Raw genomic sequence first — 16851 nt, 5'->3', positions numbered from 1 at the left:
CCCATTTCCTTAGGCCATGTTTGCCAGCTACGTCCCTGAAATCATAGAGTTAATAGGAAACCGCAAGAAATACGGTGGTTCCTATAGTGCGGTAAATGGAAGAAAGTAAGTACTCCCTGCCCGCGGCCTGACCGCGGTAGACCTCTCTCTGCATGCCCTTCTCTTCTTCTTGTCTTCGTGCATGTAGGCCATGTTTGCTCGCTACGTCCCAGAAATCGCCGCTCTCATCCTTAATCGGAAGAAATACGGCGGGGGTTATAACTCCACCCGAGGCAGAAAGTAAGTCAAAAACGGACGAGGTGTGGTTGTGTCGCTCCGCCCTTTTTAAACGGGGAGGGGGAAGGGGGGGGGGGGGGTTCGGTGGGTGGGTGGGGGGGCCATCGTGGGTGTGGCGGTCACTAAAGCGCCGTAGTGACCGGACACCTCGGCACTGAAAGTCGCTAACTCTGCGCTGCGTTGTGCTGTCTCTGTGCTTCGCTTTCCACTCTCAGCCAGAGCCTTCATGACTACTCCCCACTCTGTATGCAGTCTCACATTATCCCTGTGTTTATTTATGTTTACACTGGCTCCTGTAGAGCCACAGCCATGTCTGCCCTACTCTGAGTATATCATTACTGCGTATATCCATCACCGACAAGGTAGTCATGAAAACTCAAACTAAATCCACACAAGAAGCAGGTTTGTGTTTTTACAGCCCAAAAGAGAGAAAATAAGTACAAATTCCAGAAATTCCATACTGGCCTGCTGCGGGTGTGCTGGTCTGACTGACTCTGTGGGGCTGTCTTCCCCTGCATGGTCATTATGGCCTTCGTCAGCTGCACCAGGACTGTATGTTCTTTTAATGTCCGTGTAATTTATGGCCTGTTTTCTCTCTGTCTTGATGTGTGGTGGCTTTTTCCTGGTCATGTATTTTCCCCGAGGAAGGCCAACGCAATGTCTGCCTGTCCCATCTCCTGTCAGCTCTGCTCCCTGACTGGCCGGATGCCTGTCTCTCTTATTGTAGGCTTTAGATGGCAGTTGGCTCGCTTACCCGCTGGCCTGTTGTTTGTTTGTCCTCTCTGTGTTGCCGTAGTTGGTTTTGTTGGCTGTGTTGTGGGCTCCCAGCTCGTGACCTGGCTCAAACTCAGTTTTCTCATCAGCGTAGTGATTTCCCTCACCACATTAGCATCCAATTTTATTTATTTATTTTTAATTAAAAAAAGAAAGTCTCTCACAAGCAGCCTGGAAGCAGGCCTTTGATCACGTACAGTTTTCAGCAGGGCAGAAAAGTTGCAGAACTCCCTCCCTCCTCCAAAAAAAAAACATTAGCGCCTTTGGTTTGATGCTGTTCTTCCTGTCAGTGAAAGAAGATTGATGGAATGTTATGCTTGGCATTGATTCTGAATCTGGATTTACTGTGTAGTGTTGACAGAATGGACTTTCAGAACTGCTGAGTCTCTCTCTCTCTCTCTCTCTCTCTCTCTCTCTCTCTCACTGTCGCTCTCTCTCGATCTCTTTTGCTCACTCTCACTCTCTTGTTCTCTCACTCTCTCTCTCACACCCACTCTCTCTCACTGTCGCTCTCTCTCTTTCTCACTCTCTTGATCTCTTTCGCTCTCGCTCACTCTCTTTCACTCTCTTTCTCTCACTCTCTCACTCTCGCTCTCTTTCTCACTCTTGCTCTCTCTCTCTTTCACTCTCGCTCTCTCTTTCTCTCTCACTCACTCTCTTTCTCTCCCTCTCTCCTGCTGAGGAATGCACATGGTTACAGTTAGTGGTAAACAGCCCTACGTTCACTAGTCAAATTTTCTTTTTAAATACTGACAGCAGGCTTTGTGATAACATATACATTACAGTGTGTATGTACTGTATACATATCATATACACAGACACACATGCACTGAGAGAGAAACTGTTTAGTCGGAGTTGGTCAAACCCTGATCTCAGAATATTTCCTGCTTAAGTAATAAATTACATCCATTTTCAAACTTGATAATTACAATGTTATTTCAGCTGCCAGAGCTTTAAGAGGCCTATCCTATTTCTTTCTTAAAATTATTGAGTTCATTTCAAGTCCTTTTTTCTTGAAAAGCCTTTTGCATTATCAGAATGAGCAAATTATGATCTTAAAAGATCAGCAAATTATGGGCCAGCAAAGTGAAATCATTCGATATAATGTTAAATATGCATAGATTTCTAATTCTAGCTTTGCAGAGTAACAATAACAATACAAACGAAAAGGTCTTGTTCAGTAATGAACATAAAAACTTGTGATTTGACTGTCTGGTTTTTGTCATGTCTTGATGAGGTGGGCTGATGAGGATTTTGCAGACTCCATTGCTGTAAAAACATAGAGTATCTTGTGGACTCCATTGATGTAATAACATAGAGCATCTTGTGGACTCCATTGCTGTAATAAAATAGAGCATCTTGTGGACTCCATTGATGTAATAACATAGAGCATCTTGTGGACTCCATTGCTGTAATAATGTGGAGCATCTTGCTGGCACATGCTGCTGACCTCACAGTTTACGTTACCCCTCACAGACCAGCAGGATTGTCACGGTGATTGATTTATACACTGGCTGAACCCATACACAGTATGGCAGTTTGTTCTTTCTGTTGAACAAACCCAGGCATCTGGCTAGAAATGTGTCAGCTTGTCAGTGCTCTGTACAACACTCTTGATTGGGGTTCTGGAAGTCACCAATTCTGGAAATCGTATGAAAAGACAAATCAAGCAGAAGTGTAGGAGGGCCTTGTAGGCTAGTTTCCCCCCTATTTGAAAGTGTACCTTTGAGAACCTAGAAAACTGGAACAATACTAGTAGAACTGCATTATTCCAAGACAGACTTTCATATGTAAAGCATGTTCAGACACAAATAAATACATTTCACATTTGGTTAAAAATGCTTTGATGATATTTTGTTATTTAGAACATAAATACCACCTCCTAATCACAGGGCACACTGGGTGCTGTTTTTACATTGTATGTGTGTGCAATACCCTTAACTCAGTGAGCACTTTATTAGGTATTTATTATACTTATTTTTTAAGTCTTATGCTGCTGTAGCCTATCCACTTTGTTAGTTATTTGCGTTACTGTCACCTTCCTGTCAGCTTCGATCAGTCTGGTATGGTGTACAGGTCTACCTAATAAAGTAATCACTGAGTGTATAAATCTTTAAATTAAGCTCAAGCTTAATTTAAGCAAAAATTTTAATTAATTTAATTTAAGCTTTAAATTGTTCATAAATCTTTTTTATTTTTAAATATTTTAATATTTCACTGCAAGAAAAGCAGCATCAAAATCCATGTACTGCTGTCTGAAAAGAATAATTTATTGATGGCAGTTTTTCAGTTTGGAGACATGCTGACATATGTTGGTAAGGAGATAAGAGATAAAAACACTTCACTTCAATTTAGTGACCCTTCAGCTGATAAAGTAACATACTGGCATGGGTAATGCCAGAACCACAGTAATTTTAAATATATTATTTACTTTACATACTAATATAGTGTAAATTTAGTAAAGAGAAATAGGAAAAAATGGTAAACATCACTGGGACTGTTGAGAAATCTTTGACTAAATTTAGAGATTCAAAAAGCTTTGCACAGCTGTTACACCCTTGAGCAAAGGCCCTTAACCCCACAATTGTTGCTGCCTGTGTTATAAAGGTCTCATAATTTAATATATCCATGGATAGTTATAGGTACAGTGCCTTATGATGTAATAGGGGTTTGAGCAACAAGAATCAGCCAAAGGTGGACAATCCAGGTTCATAAAGTAGGAGTCCTGCCCAATACTTTGTTCCAATCACCTTGATTTGCTAATTGGTTGATTTCTTCAGCCTGGAGGCAGAACCTACAAGTGAAAACAGCTGGCTGGTGGAACAAATGCATGGCAGGACTTTTACTTTCTGACCTCTGGACTTTCCACCGCTGGCTCTAGCCGTTGCAGACGTTGGAGCACGGTGTTTTGCAGCTTTTTAGATCGCGGGGCGTGCATGCTTCGTAGCGCTTGCTCACTGCTTTGCGGTCTTGTGTGCCATATTCCTAGATGCTGCGATTGCTTATGTCATTTGAGCATACTGTATTCTTCACAGTATGATTTTTTAAAGCAGTAAATGTCGTAGTCTGAAAAGGGGCATTGGGCATGTGATTATTTCTCGATTACTTTTTTCAGATGGCATGAACGGGGGAGCACACCACGCAACGTCAGCTTTTGACGGAATTTGTATGTTGAATATGGCTAATTTCATATACGTTACATATACATATATACAATATATTGCTTATCATCTCAAAAATATATTTGAATAGATAGGCTACGAGGTTGCTCATTCTTATTAAGGCACTGTTCTAGTCAGATTTGTGGGTGACAACAATGTTCCGACTCAGTATCTTCATTGACATCTGCATGATGTAGAGGTACCCCTGAAAAAGGTTATGCTGACGTCACGATTGGGGCGGGGTCAGAGTGGACTGCAGAAAGCATTTTTCAAACTTGATAGGGAAATATTATTTTTCTAACTTCATATGGTAACAGCACAGGCTTTTCTACCAGATTTTTGGCCAAAATGATATTCCATACGTGTTGAAATGGTTCAATGTAAAGTTTACAGCTAAAAGAAAAAGTGAGCTAGAGTACTGACCCTAATAAATCGGGCTAATCCTTATCCTTAAAGTTCCTCGTGATTAGTTTAGATGATGTGTGACGTCTGTTGTTGGGCTGGTCCCTTTTTAATGTGCAGGTGGTACTGATATTTGTACTTATTTTTGGCCCAGTTGCCTCTGAGAGAAGGCCCTGGAGCAGAACAGTCTGTTCTCCTTTCAGTGTAAAAACCATAATGACACTGGATCAATGCCGCTTTCAAGGTTATGACCTCGTGTCAGTTTATACTTTTCTGAAAGAAAACGTTTTTTTGGAAATGTTTGAAAACGGTTTGGATGATCGGATATTTCCTAAATGAAACAATCCTTCAATCCTTCCAGGAAAAATAAAAAGATTAACTGGTAATATGTGTCCAGCCAGAGATTAAAAACAGACTGCATCGTTTAAGTACTTCTCTCGAATCCGAGCTTGTTCTGAAATCAGATTATGGATGTATTCTATACAATACGTACGGTATGTGATCATGACAAAATGTACACAGTTGGAGACAGCTTCACTTGAAATTATACAAAAACTACGCACAAATGGGGATAAGTTCCATTGGTCTATCTTTGCGCAGATCAGAGCTGTATGTTGGCTTGAGATGTCACTTGTTACCTCCTAGCAGTGACTGTGTAAGTAATCGCTGGTTTGAAAATGGCCGCTGGAACATTATACCGGCATGAAAGCAGAATGAGGTGATAGTTGCTGACCCAAACGCTTTTCATGGGCGAGCAATGCGACACTGGAGTGTTGTGACTTATGGGTAAGCATATTTTCGTTGTCTCGTTATGTTACTCTCTGAAGAGTAGGTTTCTCTCTTTGCAGGCATATTGTGGTCTGTGGTCATATAACGCTTGAAAGTGTGTCCAACTTCCTGAAAGACTTCCTTCACAAGGACAGGGATGATGTCAATGTAGAAATTGTTTTTCTCCATAAGTAAGTAACATATTCACTTTGTACAACTTTAAATGGTGAAAAAATGGATGCAAGTATTACTCATCAAAAAATGAACTGGTATAATTTGAATTGACTACATGTCATAACACAGTAGTAAGCCCCATTTTGAGTTATACTGTACCAGCTGGTATCACACTATCCATGTCTTGCATAATTTGTTATATTTTGTGATTCATAATGACACGGCATACCTTATGACAATCTATCACTGTTGCCATAATTCTATATGCATAATTATGAAATGTTTATGAATGTATTATGTAGTGCTTACTAGTTACTAGATTCATTGAGAGTATCAAGACTCATTCAGTTTCCCTAATATGTCTTTGTTCTTGAAATGTAGTTGCCATAGCTGTTATTGTGTCGATAAATACAAATCAGAAGCAGCCTAAAAATATGGTATGGTGTAAGGGTACTTGAATTGGCAATGACTATTGTAGTCAACTTGAATTAATTCATGTACAAATACATTTATCCTGAAATTAAGTTAATTAGTTAATGTATTTAGCTATTAACTACTGTATTAGTTACATGTTGTTAACACTAATTAATGATGTACAAATACATAAACAACACTGTACAGACTAATTCTCAGTTGTTAGCTAACATTAGTTAATGGCAGTTCATGTAACCTTATTGTAAAGTGCTGCCAATTCTGGTAAGTAACTTTTAAGTCATACAAACCTGTAATAACTCTGTTTTTTCTCTGACAGTATTTCCCCTAATCTTGAGTTGGAAGCCTTATTCAAACGACACTTTACTCAGGTGGAATTCTACCAAGGATCTGTTCTCAATCCACATGATCTGGCCAGAGTGAAGGTACCAATGTCCTCTTTATGTACGGCAGCAGATATTGCACAACTACCATGCTAGGAAGACAGATGCAGTTAAAGTGTCTCATAAAGGAGCCACAGAATGCCTCATAAGGCCTTATAAGGCCACATAAGGCCACATAAGGACTCCTTTATAATCACACCATAAATATTCAGGCATTTACGCCAGCCAACACATCGTCAAACACGTGCTCATTTCTCCATTAGTATTAACATTTTCATAACATACCTGAGGCGGCACGGATGGTGCAGTGGGTAGCACTGCCGCCTCACAGCAAGGAGGTCCTGGGTTCGAATCCCCGTCGGCCAGGGCCTCTCTGTGCGGAGTTTGCATGTTCTCCCCGTGTCTGCGTGGGTTTCCTCCCACAGTCCAAAGACATGCACGTTAGGCTGATTGGAGAGTCTAAATTGCCCGTAGGTATGAGTGTGTGAGTGAATGGTGTGTGTGCCCTGTGATAGACTGGCGACCTGTCCAGGGTGTATTCCTGCCTTTCGCCCAATGTATGCTGGGATAGGCTCCAGCCCCCCTGCGACCCTGATCAGGATAAGCGGGTTCAGATAATGGATGGATGGATGGATAACATACCTGGTCAAAATGTCATGATCATTTTACTTATGATAAATGTCACATAGCATGTATGACACCTACAGAATACCAGCATCTGCTTGTGTGTGAACTGAACTGAGTTATGTTCCCTTTGATGCAACTCATATGTAATTCACTGCCAAATTATGTATTTTTATCCAGTTAACCAATATTTTACCATATCAATATTCCACTGTCATGTCATTTCTCCTTACAGCAGCTGACCTTCCATAAACTATGAATACTATTCCCAACAGTAACAGCATTTTTATGTTAATCTGTTTTGTGTGTGTGGTGCATACATAATGCTGACTGTTGGATCCCCTGTGTAGATCGAGTCTGCTGACGCCTGCCTGATCCTTGCTAACAAATACTGTCCAGATCCTGATGCTGAAGATGCCTCTAATATCATGAGGTAAGATGGCTGCACTGTGTTAATAGTAGGACATTGTAGTAGGACATTGCCCCCATGAAATACCTTTTTATGAAGTATTTATAACTAAGCTGGGCTTATGTAATAAGAAAGTACATTGTACTTATTACTGTATTTATAACTACAGTGTGCTTATGAAGTAAGAAAAGAAAAGAAAAACACTATGTTAGAATGTATGTAGTAATCACATGATGAAGATTGATGAAGTAAGTAAATGTACAAACAACTGCACTGTGTGCTTGAGGTATTAAAACTAGAGTGGCCTGAAGAGGTATAACTACACTGGACATTTTTAGCTACTGGGGGTTTTTAGCTACTGGGGGACTCCAATGAACTTCCCTCAAGAAAAACCCACGATGCATTGTTGCTTATCTGATTTCATAGGGTAATCTCCATCAAGAATTATCATCCAAAGATACGAATCATCACTCAGATGTTACAGTACCACAATAAGGTATGTGGAAACAGGGACCCCTTAACACTTCTCTGTAGTGTAGCTATAAAATGCAATGTGTCATTTTTTTATTTGGTGGCTTCAATATACTGTAATATAAGATTACAGATACTGTAAAATAATCTCTGAAGTGATTTCAGGTAAACACTTCTGACATGCTTCACAAGTAGGAAGCCTTGGGAAAATCCATGGTCCATGGTTTTATCCATTTCATTTGTATTACCAATAATGGTCATTTCCCAGGCTTAAGATTTTACCATTTATACTTGTTTAGATTTGCTTCCATTTTTCTTTGTCAAAATCTGATGGGAAGTTGGCATAGGACGTTGGCACATCTCTCTTCCCTAACCGACACACTTGAAGTGGGAATTGTTGACAGTAGGCTTTTGGAAACGTGGTTGGGTAAGAGACGGGCGTAACGTGTTGTCCGCTGTGCCGCTAGGCCCATCTGTTAAACATTCCGAGCTGGAACTGGAAGGAGGGAGACGACGCGATCTGCCTGGCCGAGCTGAAGGCCGGCTTCATCGCGCAGAGCTGCCTGGCGCAGGGCCTGTCCACCATGCTGGCCAACCTCTTCTCCATGAGGTCCTACATCAAGGTGACACGCTCCTCCCTGCGCACCGGGGCCAGGGTCCCCCCCGGCCGCGGTTCCTCGCTCGGATGGTTCCGTCACACATTAATCAGATGCCTTAATGTGTCGTTATGGCATCAGAGGCCTGTTTGGCATGGTGATCTTCAGTAAATCATCTGGGCTCACGATCATATTTTGATCACATTCCCTGTTGTACAATAACTATTTTGTCATCATGAACATGTAATATATATACTATATATTAGGAGTTTGATTTATCTTTCAGTGCACTAATATAGCATTTTGAACCATGTGTCCCAATATAAATCAAGCCATATCTGTAATGGAGACTATTTTGGTGTTGTGCTTTTTCTTTTGAGTAGCAATGATGGCTCTGCAGAATGATGTGTTTGATTGGTGCAAAAGTAATGTACTCACGGTGATGTACACACTGGGGAAGGTTAACTGCAGTGGAAGTTTGCAGTCTGACCACCTCGTCCCCACATTACTCCTTTTAAAGTTTAAAGGGACTAAGCCACAAGACAATAACATGCATGATTAGACCTAAACATACAACTTTGCACCATTGTGCTTGTATCACTAGGTCAGATATTTAGCACAAAGCCATCTGTTAAGGCAGCATCCTTGGTTCATTACACATGAGTTTGCTGTGCTGTGAATCACTCAGTCACAAAGATCAATCTGTAATTTAAAACAAACACACAAAACCAAAATGTTATATTTGAAGTGTACCAATTTGGGTTTTCACGGCATAATGGCCACATATGGAATCTTTTATTTCACTTTTGGTCTGCAGTCAGACAGATTGACTCAAGCCAAGAGCAATTATACCATGTAATTAATATGGGGAGAACGTTATGTCATGAGACAGGTTAAGGGCTACCTCTGTATGCACTGATGAGTTAAACTGTCCTGTAATCATGTCTTCTCTTCCCAATGTCTTGGCAAAGTCTCGTACGCTTCCTCGAATATGGAGAGACACAAACGCTCACAGTAGATGTTACTGCTTGTGCAAAGTAAAGTTCTGCTTACTTTGCAGAGCTTTGGTAATTGAGATACTATTTTGGATCGAGTAAATGCTGTCTCTCGTTGCATGGCTCAATTTAGCGCTGTCAAAACTGTGACCAGTCTGTCCTGGCATACAGTGGTGATTAAAAGTAATGGCCTGGTCAAACGCGCAACAAGAAGCGGTTTTATTTTTACATCGAGCTAAAAACAGGATCGTCCACTTACACGATGCAAGAAGGAATGATGAAACGAAAACCTCTTGGAGTAAAGGTTCTTGTCGTACAGTAATAACATCTTTGCTTTCTTTCCACAAACTTACTGTATATACATGGGCTATATAAAAACAAACGGATGCACAAAAACATGTATTAAGGACTAACTTATAATTCTCACTAAGACCTATCTTTATATGTTGAAATGTATTTTATATGTTGAAATTGCAAAAGTATATGTGTTGTGTGCTTTTGGAATAATATGATGCCAGTTTTGTCTATGCCCTGATTTCCATGTGTTAGTAATGTAAAAATATGCATAAACCATGTCTTTCCTAGATCGAAGAAGACACGTGGCAGAAATACTATCTGGAAGGAGTCGCCAATGAAATGTACACAGAGTACCTGTCTAGTGCCTTTGTAGGCCTGTCGTTTCCTATGGTTTGTGAGTAAGTGCACTACGTATTATTCATAATTTTATCCATATGAATGACTGTACATGATCAGATTCTATTTAATGCAGTTACTATGTTTTAAGTGGCCCTGAATTTATACTACTATGACTATGATTACAGCTACAATGAATATGACCAGTTAACAGTTTTGTGATGAAAAGTTGGTGAAACCCACATCTAGGCTTTTGGTGGAGACATTTGGTTGCTTTCTCAGCAACTAGGATGAAGCCACAATACAGCCAGGTAAAACCTGAGCTATATTGGGGCTAACATAGGCTGTTTATGTCAATAAATAAACATCTCAAACTAGATTTCCACCCCTCTGAATGTATATACCATAATTAAAACGACATAAATGTAATAATTTTGTTTTCAGTGGTGAATTGCATCACCCTAATAATGATAAAGTGCACATTCAAAAAAAATAAAAATAAAATGGTTTAAATTATCGAATTTTCCATAACTGTTTATAACCATTTTTTGTGTCTTAGATTGTGCTACGTGAAGCTGAAACTTTTGTTGATAGCCATCGAATACAAGTCTGAGCAAAGAGAAAGCAGGTAAGATCTGTCCCTCATCTTCCTTTTTCAACCTGGTTTGAAATGTTTGTGACTAAGGAAAAAAACGGTTGATAAAAGGTGTTTAGCAATAAACTATTTGAATTTGGCAACTTTTGGATTTCTCCAGAATCCGTCTAATTCATTCAATAATTCTATATTTGGGGAGTTTGGTCTTTTTTGTAAATTTTAGAAAGTTGATAGATCAGTTTAAATTCAAGGTAACCAGTAAACTGTTCTCAGACTAAATCTAAAAATAAGAACAACAAAAAAATCCCAAAACACCAAAATTTGAATTTTGAAGTTCACAGTCGATCTAGTTTCACAGAGCAGCTAAGGACCAGCGTATATTAACAGGGACATCCTGAGCGGCCTCCAGTCCTCCAATGGGTAGTGATATTTCCCAGAGTTCACTGCAAGCCTTTTTGTGGGCACCCTACTCTTTGTGCTCTGCTTAAAGGACATGCAGACAGTGAAAGCAAACACAAGCTATGGAGCAGGTCGGAAAAATACACGTCCAATTAGTTTATCGGCACAAACGTACAGAGCGCAGCATAAGGGTGGGTAGTGTGGGTGTGGGGAAGAGGAAGATGTTTTCTTGGAAAGTTTTTTCAACATTATGTGCCCTATTTTCCCGATTCAATGTCACGGTATGGACACCGTCAGTGGAACGCAATCATCTTAACTGCCGTCACAAAATGAAAATGAAAAAATAATGTGTTCTTCTCATTATGGACAGTGTATGAAAAGGATGAAAAACAGAAATACTGTCATTTAAATTACATTTAAAAGACAATGAACAATAAATGCTAAGTATTCATTTTTCCTGTTTGCGGTATTTATATCAAAGTCAAATTGGACAGCTTATGATCCATGAAAACCTGATTGGCTTTTGAATCAGTTATGATTATCTGTGCATTGCATGGGAACACCCTGCGGTGAGCAATCTGCCGTACGTTGGACAGGGTCTTATGCTGTAGCAGGGAAACTGCGTTGAGCTGCTCCAAAATGGCCACGCTGCTTCATCCTATCTCCTCCCACTTCGACACACACTCAAAATGGCCGAACGGTGCAGGCCCGTATCCACGCACGGCAGTTACGTCAGAAAAGGCCGCATCAGTACGAGGGACAAATGAAAGAGGAGATGAACTCCCCAAACGAGCGCTCTGTATCAGAACAGTTGGCAAAAATTCTGGTCTCTACTCATCCCCACAATGCATTGCTCTGACCTGCTCTGTGTTGGATTTGAACTACCCTACGTTGTCCTCATTAGTTGTCCTCCTGTGACATTTTGTTGACTACATATTGAACCATGACAACTATTAACATGAAGTACTATGTCTCAGCAACCTCCAATTGCTAAACACTCCCACTCTCATCAAACGTCTGAGATTTTTCTGTATGTAGTTCCTATTTGAATGCCGCTGTTCTTTACCGTGGTATCTGTGAGGGGTTCTGCGTGTGTTTGTTTTGAGAAGATTGGGAATGTCAGTCACTGTCTTTATTCCTTCAGTGGTGTCATCCCCTATTTGCTAATGTTTCGTAAAGAAACCTTCATTAAAGAAACATGTTGCCTTCATTATTCAAAATTTTATTTGTCAATGTACTATTTGACATTATAGTTTAAACTGTCTTTTTTGGGGGTTTACCATAAAGAATAACATTCTTTTTGCAATTCAGGCATTTTTTAATTCCAAATTTACAAACACTATGCATGCTAAAATCATCCCATTTTCCATTTGATTACATATATTTTGCATATGCATATGCGTGATCATTTTAGTTGTCAGCAGAAGCATGCATATGTATATCCCAAACACCACCTTTTATTTTCACTATTTATTTTATCTGGTCCACCTTTATTTTAACCCTTTCATTACCGGTTTGCTTCTTGAAATTATATTTTCTGGAAAACAAATCCTTTTTTGTAGGGGAGGGTGGGGAGTGCACATTTAAACATTTCATAATGTGTCACTAATTGAAGTGCCTTTTTCTAAAATTGATGGAATAAAGCTTTAAATAATACTGAGATGTAGTTGGTGCTGTAGCTATATGCTTCTTCCTTGCTGAAATTAAGTAAGAATTAATTCTACACCATAACACATAACATATTGGAAAAAAGGTGAAATGGTTGATGCTTTTGCTTGTGTGGTTTCCTGTTAAGTACCAGCCATTTTAAAGATGGAGGCATTTCTTGTTAGCCGCCTTACTGTCTTATTTGGAAAGGACAGTGCTCCACTTCTGCTACCTCTTTTTATCTACATTTGTTCCCAAATGTAGATCAGGGTTGGTTAAAAAACTGTGGCTTATATTTCATATTTTTATTTTACGTCATCCACAGCCAGGGCCTTTCTGTGTGGAGTTTGCATGTTCTCTCCATGTCCAAATGGGTTCCCTCCAGGTACTCAAAGACATGCAGGTGTAGTGTCTTATGGTATGACGTGGGGCAGAAGAGGGGCAGAGCTCAAAGTTGGCAGAGCCATTAAGATCTGTCATGTTACACAGCAAGAATTAAGAATCACTTTCTTTTGAACCATTTTCAAGCTTGCTGGTATCCCCAATGGTAGCAAATAACTGCCTTGTAAGGCTTCTAAATTGTCAGTTGCAAACATAATGGCAAAGTGACATAAACTTCAGCTTCATGGGGAAATGATCAGCAATGTTGGCAATGAATAACATAGTTCAGCCAGAATCTACCACTAGGCACTTCTCTGACACTTATAAAATGTCTCCTCTTACTTTATGTTCATAATCTCATGCAAGTGTTTGATTTTGGATTTTTTTGTTTCTTGTTGTTTACAGAAGCCGAAAGCGGTATGCCTCCTTCATTGTCTTACCTTCAAAGCTCAGATCCATCTTCACTACTTTAGATCCTCCAACCACAGGACTAAATCAGAGGATATTGACCCTACCCCCATCCTACCCCTTGACCCCTCTCAAATCTATCTGGGCTTAATGCACTAACTTCTTTGCAGGCAGAGAGAGTAGTATATTTTTTACTCGTGTCTTTGGTGCTTGCTGTTGGTATACCCAGGCTAACAGGCCTTCCATGTTGACTTCCTGTTTGGTTCCTCACCCTTTCGTCTGCTTCGTTTACTTATTTCTTTCTCTCTTGTTTTTTTCTCCAGTGTCCGTCAGCTGTTAATGTGCGCATTTCTTTGTCCAGACTAATTTTATTTCCTTCCTGGTGTTGCTGTTTGTCTTCTTTTTGCAATCAAAAAAACTTCAAAGTACTTCATGGTCTTATAGTTTCATTTCACATATCGAAGCCAAGAAAATAAAATAATCTTTCCCATTGTTTTCTTTCTTTTGTTTTTTCGTAAACATGGACTCAGCAAGGATTACTTATTATTATGCTATTGGCAATTTCTATCCATGTTCAGTGCCTCTGCTTTTACTAATCAAGTACTCATAATACAGAACTCCATCATTATTAATATTGCATAGTTTTGTAATAGCATGTTTCCTTTCATTGCTTCATACTTTTTACATTACTTTGTCATGCTTTTTCATGTGAAACATTTCTGTACTAAATGATGTTAAGCATTTGAATGTTATATTCTCCAAATGTGCTTAGTAGTTAAACTTGAACTATAGAATTTATTAAATAGATTCATTCCTGCTGTTCATAATTTGTTTTCACACCGTGTGTGTGTCCAACGCTCTCTCTCACTCTGTACCCTAATGCTTGTGTGTCTCTGAGTAGATGTTTCTTAAAGTGAGGTCACTTCCTGTCAGTTTGGTGTTTAACGATCCAACTGCAGAGAAGTTACTGCAACAGTTAGCATCTACGTAATCTGCTGTGGTTGCTACCTGTTTATTTATTGTTTTCACACACTTGGTAACAGCATGTTTCAATGTACTGTCGTTTGAAATCTGTGACGTATCTTGTTTCCCACATTTTGAGATTCTGATGTGACTAACTACTGTAAATTTGCATTAGTTTTATGTATAAAAACAAAAAAAAACAACAACTTTATCAAGCAACAATGTTCTTTATGACTGTATCTGGACTGGTACTGTAATCTGTAAAACAGTTAAAATCTCAGATGTGGGAAGCAAATATTGGTGTCTGGTATTTGCAGTGTTTTTGGGGGTTTTCTATTTTATGTTACAGCATGCAAATTGTGTGACTCCTGTTTCTCCACTTGGGGCCATTCGGTCTACTCCAAAGCTTTGAACTCGAATGATAACCAAATGAAATCAATAACGGATTTAAGACACAAGCGTTTTTTTTATTTATTATTTGAATCACGGTGAGATGTAAAAAAAATATTTTGGATTAAATTCATCATTGATTTCTTTCGTTCTTCTTTTTGCCTATCTTTTGTGGCTTAGACCTTTCTGGTGGATTGAATTGCCCTTAGATTTTAATTTGGTGGTAATGTCCATGTTGTGAATCTGTGTAGAGCCCAGAGGAAAGATTAAGATTGTGATCAGCTAGTGGAAATGTAAGCTAGCTCATCTTGGCTAACAGAGTTTTTGCAGGAGCCTATATAGAGTACAGTATTAGAAATGATAGGATTGTTGAGATCATCTTGGCGATCATCAACACGTTTTTGTCCCATTTTTCATGAGCTTGCACAGGGGTGCCACAAGGGATTTTGGGCCCCATGAAAAGATATCCCATTTGGCCCCCGCACCCCTGGAAATCCCAATGTTCTAATATTTCTTATGGGCCCCCGTCAGTTAGGGCTCTTGGAGTCGTACAGCACCCCTGATCCTGTAGTGTATTTGAAATGGTAGTACAAACATACTCTACAATGCTGTAACAGGCCTGTTGCTTTCATCTGGGCTCAGCCAATCCGTCTCAGTCTCTGTGGTTTACAATCATTGATGATTCCTTATACTAGGCAACCATTAATGAGAGTTTATGTGTTGTCCCGTCTCAGTCTAATTAATGGGGAATGATACAGTTTCAGTATGGGCTGTTATTACATTTTATAGTTAATTAATAATCTCATGATATGACCTGCAGATGCTTCCGAACGGTTTACATTGTACTATAATGGGAGTATCTGATAAATATTTATCACAAGATATAATACTATCAATAATATTTACTGTGACAGCTAGCTACTGTTGATAACGAAGGGAATGCTATCTGGCTTAAATCAGAATTATAGTAAGCGTTCACATGCAAATAAACAAATCACTATTTGTCATCTGAAAATTAATTCTTGTTTCCTGCGTTTCTAAACATCTAAAGCTATCATTTGTAAATTTGAGCATTCCTCATCTGCCTTTATTCAAAGGCTTATGGATGGTGCTCAAATTTCACTAGTCATTAGGAAATAGTTAAATAGTCCTTAGAGGACTGTTCATTCCTTTGCATTTTCATATTTAAAATGTAAGTAGAGCATCAGCATTCTATAACTGTTTGATCCGACTGTGTATTCAAGTGCAGCGACTGAAAGTACTTTGTCACCGCAATTTTAATTCTCTCCTCAGATAATTAAAATTACCAGCCCTGCACCTGTGTATTTCGTTTCTGTGTCCAGCCTGCAAACCAATTTTGAATGGTTTTGTGGTGGTCCTAACCGTTTCATACCAACAACACCTCACAGCCTTAACGTGCTACCGCATCTTAGTCAACAGTCTCATTTCTCCAAACAAAACGACGATATTTCTTTCACAAGCAGTTACCTCCGGATAAAGGTTTTATATTTCTGTTTGTACCATTCCTCTTGATTAGCACGTTTGGATGTTAGTGATTAATTGCCAAAGCTAATGACTAATCTCTTTTATGTTACATCAGCATTCTTATCAACCCTGGCAACCACGTGAAGATGCAAGAAGGGACGTTGGGATTCTTCATCGCCAGTGATGCCAAAGAAGTAAAGAGGTAAATCTTTGTCCATCCAAACTTTTATATAAATATCCAACTACTGAAATATTAACTTCTTCTCTTTATCTGCTATATTGGACTTCTGAATCTGAAGTGTAAGAATTATGAATACATTGTGAGTCATAGCACTATTCTGATGCATATGCTGGCCATGATAGTGCATGTATTCTATGTTTTTTTTTAAACAAATATAAGTGACTGGGGTGTCACAGATTGATGGGTGATGGGAGTTGTAGTTTAAATGAACAATTTAAACTACACAGTAGAACAATTTAGACAC

General features: G+C 39.3%; 1 protein-coding gene across 17 annotated transcripts in view; it reads left to right on the top strand.

The window, feature by feature from the left end:
• kcnma1a (potassium large conductance calcium-activated channel, subfamily M, alpha member 1a) overlaps positions 1–16851 on the top strand; it is a 168428-nt gene that overhangs the window by 107675 nt on the left and 43902 nt on the right. For 11 of the 17 annotated variants that reach the window (XM_061228784.1, XM_061228791.1, XM_061228792.1 and 8 more), the window contains exons 9-17: positions 14–105; positions 5462–5572; positions 6307–6412; positions 7345–7427; positions 7830–7899; positions 8342–8497; positions 10051–10160; positions 10658–10726; positions 16482–16568. In XM_061228784.1, coding sequence (XP_061084768.1) covers positions 14–105; positions 5462–5572; positions 6307–6412; positions 7345–7427; positions 7830–7899; positions 8342–8497; positions 10051–10160; positions 10658–10726; positions 16482–16568 — 884 coding nt within the window. Of the gene's footprint in view, positions 1–13; positions 106–5461; positions 5573–6306; positions 6413–7344; positions 7428–7829; positions 7900–8341; positions 8498–10050; positions 10161–10657; positions 10727–13525; positions 13538–16481; positions 16569–16851 lie in introns of all 17 variants that reach the window. The other 6 variants (XM_061228785.1, XM_061228802.1, XM_061228801.1 and 3 more) reach the window with 1 other exon arrangement.

This window comes from Conger conger, chromosome 18, assembly GCF_963514075.1.
Source record: "Conger conger chromosome 18, fConCon1.1, whole genome shotgun sequence".
Classification (NCBI taxonomy): Eukaryota; Metazoa; Chordata; class Actinopteri; order Anguilliformes; family Congridae; genus Conger; species Conger conger.
Note: the sequence above shows the minus strand (reverse complement) of the source record. Positions and strands in the feature narration are given on the sequence as shown.